Source organism: Berghia stephanieae, chromosome 3, assembly GCF_034508935.2.
Source record: "Berghia stephanieae isolate SIO BIC M18660-M18661 chromosome 3, UCSD_Bste_1.3, whole genome shotgun sequence".
NCBI classification, from domain to species: Eukaryota; Metazoa; Mollusca; class Gastropoda; order Nudibranchia; family Aeolidiidae; genus Berghia; species Berghia stephanieae.
In genome coordinates this window covers 107,429,111-107,440,311 of record NC_088362.1, presented here as the reverse complement: position 1 = coordinate 107,440,311, position 11,201 = coordinate 107,429,111, and the positions used below count along the sequence as shown (strand labels likewise).

General features: G+C 36.1%; 1 protein-coding gene across 1 annotated transcript in view; it reads right to left on the bottom strand.

Annotated features, from left to right (window-relative positions):
* LOC144969116 (apoptosis-inducing factor 3-like) overlaps nucleotides 1-10,188 on the bottom strand; it is a 37,456-nt gene extending 27,268 nt beyond the window's left edge. Inside the window, exons 1-8 of the mRNA XM_078908180.1 lie at nucleotides 9,670-10,188; nucleotides 8,853-9,024; nucleotides 8,223-8,332; nucleotides 6,896-7,005; nucleotides 6,505-6,631; nucleotides 1,835-1,947; nucleotides 680-766; nucleotides 177-268 (exon numbers count right to left, since the gene is read on the bottom strand). Of these exons, the coding sequence (XP_078764306.1) occupies nucleotides 177-268; nucleotides 680-766; nucleotides 1,835-1,947; nucleotides 6,505-6,631; nucleotides 6,896-7,005; nucleotides 8,223-8,332; nucleotides 8,853-9,024; nucleotides 9,670-9,838 (980 nt within the window). The 5' untranslated portion in view covers nucleotides 9,839-10,188. The remainder of the gene's footprint in view (nucleotides 1-176; nucleotides 269-679; nucleotides 767-1,834; nucleotides 1,948-6,504; nucleotides 6,632-6,895; nucleotides 7,006-8,222; nucleotides 8,333-8,852; nucleotides 9,025-9,669) is intronic.
* Between the last annotated feature and the right edge of the window lie 1,013 nt (nucleotides 10,189-11,201).

The window sequence follows — 11,201 nt, the reverse complement described above, 5'->3', positions numbered from 1 at the left end:
GGGTGATACGCTTGTCAGCATATATGAATAGGACATTTTAAGAAGTGATCGGTCGTCTTGTGGAAGATAAACATTGCAGAAATAAACCCATAGAGACAATTCAATGAAGTCGAATGAATAATATGTAATTAATGAAATCATTTTATCATAAAACACCAATCATGTTGTCCACTCACTGTCCTCCAGTAGCCAACAAAAGGTGGTTGTAAGTCAAGGTCTTCCCATCATTCAAGCCAATGGTGGAGTTGGAAGGAGAAAGGGAGGTTACCTAATGAGGAAACAACAACAAAAATGTTATACCATTCAGCAAAAGATATACTCACTACATTCATTAATTGAAATTTGGAACGAATATAGATATAATTCAGAATCAATCTTTTTTTAATGCCGTCATCTATCATCAAAGTTATTCAGCTCTTCAAACTGTGCTCTCTTATATACGAATGATTTTTTATACAGCATTTTTCTCTTCTTTCGTTTGTTTTTAACTATTATATATTTATATTTTCAAAAAACAACAGGGTATTTAAAGGTCTTTTGACCTGTGTAACCCTAAATGATTGTGATTTAATAGAAAAAGTAATGTTTCACTAACCAAAAAAAAAACACACAAAAAAACATCAAAGATACATCACCAGTGTAAGCATTTAATTCACCCAATATCAACCAATCAACTCACCTCTTTTCCCAAAACGAGTTCAATCCCATTCGTGTCATAGTAATCTTTGCTCCTCAAAGCAATTTCTTCTGGCTTAGAACTCAAAGCCTGAAACGAAACAATGATTTTAATTTTAATAACATTCATTTCGCACGCATTTTTTGGATTATTCATTTTAAAATTTTCTTTTTTGTTTGTTTTTTTTTAACTGCTTTATTTATCTTTTTGGACTGGGGATGAAGGGAGTACTTTTTCATGTTTCTTTGTTTTCAGCAGTTTTACAACGATTATAACTCTATAAGGTAATATCAGACCTGTAAAAAAAAAAAAAAGAAAAGGATGAGATGGACAAAAGATATAGAGGTAATTCGCAATTTCTTGCTATCAAAAAAAAACCCAGTAAGACAATGAGTACAAGTTTAAAATGAAAACAGAAGTGCATCTTCAGTGCAATTCATCTGCCTCTTGCATGAAAGTCCGACTCTTACACAACCACTGAAAACTCGCCTACAGGAATATTATCAAATGGGAATAGAAAAATGTTTTAAAATTTGAGTTTTGTATTGCGCAATATCAACTAAACATTCTCAAAGCACTTTACAAAGGTTCCATGACAAATAGAAACATGAAACATGTAGAACGTGACATGATTCCTGTTAGGCGATATTACAATTTTTCCGACAGATACAATGCTGTTAATATCCAGGTACTCATTTTATACCTGAGTATGGTGAGAGAATGTAAGTAAAGAGCCTTTTCCAAGGACTCAACTATGCAACCGAGCAAGGCTCAAACCCAGGACTTTCCGATCCTAAAGCGAGTGTCATACCGCAAGTCCATATCTAGTCACACTATATTCATAATAATATTTTTTTTAAATAGCATATCTTAGAGAGATGATTTACAAGGGAAAAAAAAAAAAAAACAATTCCAATGAATAGAAATATTGATCTGTCCGTCTCCACCTAAACAAAAGACCACACACAATAAACATTTCAGAACAAGAACACAAAACCACTTTACTTGGAAGACATATAACATCATGGGATAGATGAGGCAGCAAATGTAGAACTATCGACCAACTCATAGTTTAAAACTGGTGACATTTGGTCGGTTTCGTAGAGAATGAACACAGACATTTTTTTTTTAAATTGTTTTTTTAAATAGCTGCTGTACCTTGCTAAGTTTGATCCTGTCGTAAGGTGGATGTGGTTCCTTGCAAATTATTTTTATATGACCTTTGAACCCTTCCTCTCTCAAAGTCTGAGCACAGACTAGTGATGCTGGACCTAATGTTGATTAAAATAAAACATTGGAAAAAAAAACATTAAAAAAACAAGTCTATGAAAAAAACAGAAAGAATTATAAACCATTGAAATGAGAGGATTGATCTATTTCTGTTCATAAAAACTTAATTATTCTTTAAGAATGAACCATAAAAAAAGGTTCAAAGAGAACATCCAGTTCACTACTGTAATATTTAATCTTTTGGGCGATCAGCAAAGATTGTTTAGAAAGGTCAACGTCAAATACCATGCAAATGGCCAAGTAATAAACTACAGTGTAACATCTGGATAACAACAACCCCTGGATAGCAACATTGACCTCTGGTCCTGAATTTTTTGCTATATATTTCTAGTAATCTTCTTCTTCTAGGTTCCATGCCTGGTCCAGGCTTCGGATACTGCATGAATTATCTCTCTCCATTCCTCCATGTCTCTTGCTTTTTCAAACAGCTCTTGGATTGATAGGTTGGTGAAGCCCTTCAGTTGGTCTATGAGTGTTTTTCTTTGTCTCCCCCGGGTGCGTTTACCAGGTATTTTTCCACAACTTGCCAGGTATTCATTCTTATCTTTCCTTACTATGTGTCCGAAAAAGGATAGTTGTCGATCCGCTATTAAGGGCATTAGTTTCCTTTGTTGGTATATTTGTTTTAGCACTTCTTCGTTCGTTTTGTGTGCGGTATACGATATTCTCTGCATCCTTCTCAAGCACCACATTTCAAAAGCTTCAATGTTCTTTTGTGTTTCTGCATTTGTAGTCCAGCTTTCGCATCCGTAGAACAAGATTGGCCACACGTAGCACTTCAAGACTCGGAATCTAATCCCGAACGACATCTGTTTGTTTTTCAAAATGTTTCCCAGGTCCATGAAGGCCTGTTTGGCTTGAGTTATTCTTGCTCGTATGTCTCGGTTACATCTTCCATCTGTTGTCACTATTGAACCTAGGTATTTAAAACTTTCTACGTTGGTAAGTTGCTCGCAGTGAATCGTTATATTGCAGGTGTTGTTGTTTTCAGGGTTTTTCTGTATTACCATGCATTCCGTTTTGGTGATATTCACTTCCATTCCCTTGGCTTCACTATCTACTTCCACTTTGTCAACAATCTTTTGAAGTTGGATTTCTGATGTTGCAATGAGTACCGTATCGTCTGCGTATCTTATATTATTTATGTTGTGACCTCCTACTTTTATTCCCTCCATATTAGTTATGCCCCTCATGATTGTTTCTTGGTATAGATTAAACAGATCTGGTGAGGCAACACACCTTTGACGGACTCCTTTCTTAATAGGAATGGAATTTCCTGTAGAGTTTCCGATTTTGATAGATGCCTGCTGGGTGTAGTATAATGTTTGCATGAGTCTGAGGTCTTTCTCATCAGCGCCAATGGAGTGCAGTTGTTTTAGTATTTCTTCGTGGCGTACTCTATCAAAAGCTTTTTTGTAGTTGACAAAACAGAGGTTTAGTGGGGTCTGAACCTGTATAGCTCTTTCACTTAAAACACGGAGGAGGTATATTGCGTTCCTTGTCCCTCTGTCAGGTTGGAATCCATATTGTTCTTCTGCATTTCGGGGTTAATCTTATTCCTTAGCCTGTTGATAATTATACGCAACAGTATTTTGTTGATGTGGCTTATTAAACTTATAGTTCTAAAATTTTCGCATCTGACTGCACCTGCTTTCTTTGGTATTGCTATGAAATAGAGTTACAGAGATCTTCTGGAATTTTCCCAGTGTTGTATATATTGTTGAATAATATGTGAAGTTCATCAATTGCTAGATCTCCTAGGCTTTTTAATACCTCTACAGCTATTTCATCAGGGCCTGTTGCTTTACCATCCCTCATTCGTTCCATGGCATGTTCAATTTCACTTTTGGTGATGTTTGGTCCGCTTAATGGTTCTTTGAATTTCAGTGGTGGTTCATTTCTATTTGGATCATTGTACAGTTTGCCTATGTATTCTACCCATCGGCTTTCTATATGTTGTTCTTCAAATAGCAGTTCCCCTTGTTTGTTTTGGATACAACTTCCTGCTGCTTTGCTTTTCCTTTTCCCTGATAGTTCTTTTATTCTTTGGTGAGCTTGTTGTGGGTTGGGTTTGTATTCTCTTTCGATTTCGCAGCATTTCCAGTCTAGATAGTTCTCGTGTGCCTCGATGCATTTGGATTTAATGTGGTTGTTCAATGTTTGGTATTCTGCAGACCCTCTGTTGCATTTTCGTCTTTCTTCAAATAGGTTTAGAATTTCATTTGTCATCCATTCCTTTTTGCTGTTTATTTGAGCTATTGGTAAATGCTTTTCTGCAGTTGCTTTGACACACTTTTGGAATATATCAAATTGTTTTTCACATTTTTCGTTATCAGGTTCACTTTGGCTTTGTATCATGAGTGCATTTTCAAATTCTTCTCTCATTTTTGTTTGTATGCCATTGTCTTTGCATAACCTGTAATCCCTCTTTATTCTACCAGCTGTTCTCTGAATAGCTTTAAACTTTATCCTTACTGTACAAACAACTGGGACATGGTCACTGTCTACATCGGCGCCTGGGTAGGTTTTACAATTTAATATGCCATTTCTGAATCTTGATGATACTGCTATAAAGTCTATCTGGTTCCTTGCTCTGTCCCCTGGTGATTGCCATGTCCAGGTTCTTCTTGGGTGTTGTTGAAACCAGGTGTTTGAAATCATTAATTTATTTGTTCTACACCAATCTGCCCAGATGTTTCCTCGTTCATTTCTGTCTCCGAGTCCATGTGGTCCGATTATGTCACCATCTCTGCCTCTGCCAATCTTAGCATTTAGGTCCCCCATTACCATAAGGACTTCTTGTGATTTACACATTCGTTTTGCTTTGTCTAGTGAATGGTAAAACTCTGTCATATCTGCATCTGTCGCCTCTTCTGTTGGTGCATAAACTTGAATAATATTGGTGTCAACTACAGGTCCTCTTAGCTTAACCAGCAAAACTCTGTCTGAGATTGCTACGTGCCCTTTGTAAAATTTGGTTGATTGTTGGTCTAAGATCATCCCTACTCCTTTTTGGAAAGAGGTTCCACCACTCCATATGATCTTATATGTCGTGTTGTTTTCTTGTTTTGACATGGTTCCCTGCTCTTTCCATCTCATCTCTGCAAGGCCAAGAAAATTTATTTGGAGCCGTTTCATTTCTTTTAGAATGTTGTTTAGTTTTCCTTTTTGGGCACAGGTCCTGACATTCCATGTCCCAATTTTGGTTTTGTCACATTTGTTAAATTTATTTCGCCTAGTAACTGGCTGACGGTTCGGTGTGACCTGACGAACATCACGCTCCCAACCGAGCGAGGCAGCAGTCTTCCGTGAAAACATGCTCCCCTTTACGCTGTCACCGTTTAACTTTTTGGACTTATTCATGCAGTTAACTCGGCAAAGTTACAAGAATGGTTTGCCATTGCCTATTCTTGTCGCCCTCTGCAGTTGGCCAGCTTGACCTGTTACCGTTCGACACCACGAGGAGGTTGCAGTAGGGCTTGATGATGATCTATCTTTGCAGACTTGGCATCATCCATTTGTCGAACATTTCTAGTAATAAGAACCCCAAAATAGTGACATACATTTTTAGTAAAAACCCTGTTTCGCGGCATCAATTTATAGCAATAATCAGAAGTTAACACGGACACTTGATAACAAAAAGCCTGCCCTAATAGACAAACACATTTTCAACCAACGTCATCTCATACTCTTAGCCAATAAAACATCTTCTTTTCTGGCCAATATGATGTCCTACTAATGAAAACAAGTTTTGTCATGAGTTTTTCAAAATGACTTTGAGCTGGAGTATTATTGTGGCGAATGTTACGAAAACGACCTTTTGACACAGCCTCAAATGCATCAACTTTTCGCCCTACTATCTGCGAGCAGGCAAAAATGATTGCCAACAAGCTTGAAGTGGCGGATTTACAAACGAGCAATGGTTGGCTCAATAGATTTAAACAGTGACATGGCTTTGTCTTTAAAGTAAAAATCTGAAAAAAATGTTTATGAAACAGTAAAAGACACATTTTTTCAGAAATTCATCTTATGTCAGTGCCTGCTCCTTATATTATCACTTTCATATTGCCTTTAAAGAAGCCAATGACTAATTGGCTGAGCACTATTTACCTTCAAAACAAGGCCATTCCATATCTGAGAGTCAAAGTGCGACCAGTAAACTCTTTTTAAACAACAATAATACACATTATAACGTGTTGGGACGCGTCTTATTCCCAAATAATGACACCCCTGGGTAAAATCATAATTTTCCAGTCCCGGGTGATGTCGTTATCCGGGGTTACACTGAATATTTAAATTCAATTGGTACAATCCAACAATTTTTGAATCATCTCTATCCCCAATACTACTGATTGCCTCAATTCTGCTTGGCAGTCAAAAAAAAACCCCCAAAAAACAGGTACCAGCACCAAAGCCTTATTGGCATCTCAGCGTATGGCACAGATACAGACAGATAACAACTACTAAAAACAAAAGATTCAAACAAGCAAATCATCAAATTCATGGCATCATCCAATATGAGGCCAGTTGATACTTACCTCCTCCTACCAAAACAGCTGTTTGTTTGTTGTCATTTGATTTCTTCACTGTAGCTTTCGACCTCTTTGTGTTTTCCAAATTGGCGACATCGGCCTTCACTATGACATCCTCTCCTTTCACAGTCACCTAAAAATTAATTAAAAGCCTTTAAAAAAATAAATTATAAAGTAATTTTGTATAGATTGCTTGATCTGAAGAAAATTACAGTGAAACCTTGCGATTCTGGCCTCACTAAATGTCATCTCATCTCATTGCTAACTTAATTAAATATGATACTGCTCTATTTGTTACACAACCAGCTTGTTAAATTGCTATGGCTAAGATCCAAAATGCGATGGTACAATAAGATTTTACTCATGCCCGGGGGTTATTTATGACTACTTTGGTTACCTCAAATGTGTGAATGCTGTCTAAACCAGGAAAATCCTCGATGTCTCCAGTCTTGACATTGAAGCATGCACCATGCCAGGGACATCGGACAACGCCGTTACAGTATGCCCCTAGGTCATGGAAAACAAACAATCAATGGTCCAATGTTAGTATCAGTAATGTCATCATTATCTTATCATTACTGTTTACATGTAACCTGAAACAGTTTTTAACTTGCATTTCTTTCACTTTTCACCACTTGCATTTCTTTTTTATTTCTTTATCCAAACCTTGGGGGCGTCCCAATAGCTCAGTTAGTAGAGCACTCGTTTTGCAAGCAAAGGACCAAGTTTGATCCAAACTACAGTCGAAATTTTTTTTTGACCCCCGTGTCCACCCAGCAGTTCATTGGGTAGCTGGGGCTGTTAGATATGGTGAAAAGTACTTTGCATCCTATCCAAGGGGTCGAAAGCAATTGTTATTTCACACTATAAAAGCTGGGATAAACTCCAGCGTTATAGGCTACTTTTACTTATCCCACCTTTAAATATCTTTAAAGTATAATTCATGATCTTGTGAAACGTATGAGAACGCCACCAAAACCTTTCAATAAGTGGTCAAACATGCACTTTGTAATATCTAAATTTTTAAATAACCAATTCGAATACTGATTTTAAATTATTTTAACTTTCACCACAATCTGATTGGTTTACATAAATGAAATAAATGAAAAGTTTTAAAAAGTATTCTTATAAATAAATACACCTTACTACCCTCTTTACCCTTTCTTCCATTTATCTTATTTCTTGTGGATGGTATTCAATGACATTTGTACAACAAAAATAATTATTTATTACAAACTTTCATTTTGTGTATTTTAATATGGCATGTGTGAAGCTCTTTAACTACAAATTGAAAAATTTGCCATAATTTCACACATTATGGCCCTGTAAATACATACATTCAAGTCATATAATAAGTTTGTTTTGTTTTCTAAGACAAATAAAAATCAAATGAAAAATGTCAGTCAGTGACAATGTTCGCCTAACATTCTACCTCTTTTTCCACATTGGGCCTTTTAAGGGTCGTGCTTCGGTTTAAGATATTAGCATCCTTGCTTTGTTTTGCATTTCAGTTTCCCTTAGCTATTAATAGAAACCATGTCATCAATCATAAACACAAAATGGCTCCCCTTTACTATTCATCATTTTAAATACTGATCTGATATTACAACTTTCTGCAGCTCTCACTGTATATGAAAGTACCAGAACGAACTGATGCCTGAAAAGTATATTTGTGTCCACATCTTGTCTCTTCAAACCATCCATGTGCATTTGCATTGTCTTACCTTTGGAGAGAGGTGCTCCATAATGAGTACACTTGTTTCCTGTTGCATAAAATTGTCCTTTGTCTTTCACCAACAAGACTTTTTTGCCATTCACTTCTACCTCTTTCATTCTGTGACAGAATTTAAATTGATAAATTTAGTTTTAAAAGTCTGAAAAAAGTAATTTTACAAGTCATCCTATTTAATTTTCGTTCTAGTGGAAGCATTTTCATTTGGTCACTATTCAGACAGGTCATCATAAATTAATAAAAAATATGTATTTACTTATCTTTATTCATTAAGGTCGATACACTTCACAATGTCACCCCCCCCCCCCAGTTGGTCTTATATAACTTAATTTTCATTTTGTTCAGTTGAAGCTGTACGTTGAAAGTTGTATTTTTGAACACGCAATTTTATAAATTCCATCTTTGTCTCCGGTAAGGAACTTATTCACTTATGAGAAGAGTGGTATAAAGTGCATAAAACCCCCCTATCAAAGGCACAAGCCACAGCCTTTGTTGCAAGATGGGACACCTTATTATTGAACCATTAATGCCGCATAACGAGAAACGGTTTACAAATTCAACATACATGTTGATTGGAGGGAGAGTGGGGGGGAGGGGGGGGGGATGATCAATTCAAACTTACTGTCCATTCTCCAAATCATTAACTTTAGCCACTACAGCTTCCACCACATTTGACGACATTTCATTCCCTGAAGTTTGGTGTGATGATTGTGCTGATGTGCTGATTGAGTCAGAGAGCGGCTGGGCAGCGGTCGACCCTCTTTTCTTGATGCTAACAGTTCGGACGCTGTACTCTGGTTTGGAAGAAATAAAGTTATGGTTACAATTTTCCCTTGTGGTTTCATCCCCCAAAAAAACAAAATAATAGGAAAGTATAAAAGAGAATGCCTATGTATACAATAAAATGTCAATTTTGAACATGACAAAACAGGAACAACTGATGACATGGTTCAGGGATTTACATCCCTTTAGTTTTTAACCGTTTAACTGTGAGACTGGATTTCTTTGAAAGCATTATTCCATTCACTATTTACCTGAATATATAAGCTTTAACTGTTTTGTTTTTTTCACCAACCGAGCAGTGATAGTCATCTACCATTTGCAGTAACTTTTCTTTGTAGTCTTGTCTGACCTTAATGAATTTGATTTTCAGAAGAGAAACATTACTGAATTAGGCTACCTTAGATTTCAAAGGAAATAATTACATAGCACCATTAACAGTGAAAAAATAAATTCACCAACATAATCAAAGATGCAGACCAAGAGGTTTTAATCAAGAGCAGTAACCGCGATACAAATCAGGCTTCGATTAGAGTCCCAAGTTTAGCATGACTGCTCTTTTTGTGAAATTGATAAGATATGATTTCAGATTAACTCGTGCCTCCCTACCTAACTGTAGAACTAAAAGTAACAAAAGTAAGTTGCCGACTCATACTTACTGTTGTGAAGCGTTATAAAAGTTGCGACAGGTTGTAAACTTGCCAATGAATTGTATCGATGAGTGACACAGCTAACTATGGGTATAAGGGATTGTGGCTTGACGCTTACTACAAATTTTGATAAGAGTTGATAAGAAGTTCGTGAAAGTATAGCTGAACTAATTGCCATTGGTCATTTCCTGAGAAAATTTTCATGTGCGTTTATATCTGCGACTGTTTTGGTTCTATTTTCCTTGGGAAAATCCGATTTGGGGAATTAAATAAATGGACCTCGAAAATTTTGTTCGTATCGGAATTTTGAACAGCAACAATAAAATTTGCGAAGCAGTCGACACATACTATATACACATATTCATATTCTAATTTGTACCAAACACAGATATCAGCAAAACGGGGTTGGAAGTGAAAGAAAGCGCACCACCAGATTTTGTAAACAATGTGTCATGAACCGGTGATGACCTCTAAATAAGGTCAAAGGTAACCAGGGACGCTTATCACGTTTTGGAGTATTATCAGCTTTTATTGTTGGTATTATGCAGGAAAATAGGCAGATTCGTGTTTAATCAAAGAGTACAGGAGCAAACACCAAGACGAAATGAAAACTCGTGATAGTCACGGGGAAAGATATTGAAACCTTATTCTTATTCTGTGGTGAAAATAGACGACTATAATAACCGGTGAAAAGCAGCGTTGTCTTGGCTTGGTCAGGCTACACACCGTGTGATGTACGCAATTCCCTCATCACGAGGGGCGGGATGAAAATCGCTTGGAGCTCGATGTTTACTTTTAGAGGGCTCGTTTTTTTTTTAAATAGAAGTCTTCAATCCCGATTAAGTGCTGGTAATCCTCAAACTATTGCCAAATTGAAAGGTCTTTCACTTTAATCTTTTTCCACAATTTCGTTATTAGACACCCCTTGACGCCAACTAAACTCTAAGGTTGGAATTTCAATTAAAGATAAATTACAAGACTTCTCTTTTGTTGTGAAAACATCTGTTTACGGAAATAAATGTCTTCTTTCAAAATGATATGGTTCTCTGATATTTATTTCATTTTATTTTATTTTTAAAAATTATTTATTTACTTTTATTTATTTTATTTTATTTTTTTATTTATTTGGGGGGTGGGTGGGGGGGGGGGGGGGGCTTTTTGGTTGTTTGTGTTCGTTTGTTTTGTCGTTGGTGTAGTTTTATTGTTCTTTTGATTGTTTTTTTTTCTTTTGTTGTTGTTGTTTGTTTCTCTTTGGGGCTGTTGTTTTGTTTTTTGTTGCTGTTGTTTTGTTGGGGTTTTTTTGTTGTTGTTGTTGTTGTATTTTTAATTTTATTTTGTTTTTTTTTTTTTTTTTTTTTTGTTTTGTTTTGTTTACGTTTTTCTTTTGTTCTGTTTCTTGAATCTGAAGTATAGAATTTACAATACGAGTACGAGGTAAACTTGACTCTTTTGATTGATAGGAATGAACGTTGTTGGATAACTTGTAAAAAAAAAAGTCAAATTTCAAATATTAGTTGAGTAGGTAGGTGACAAATGAAACT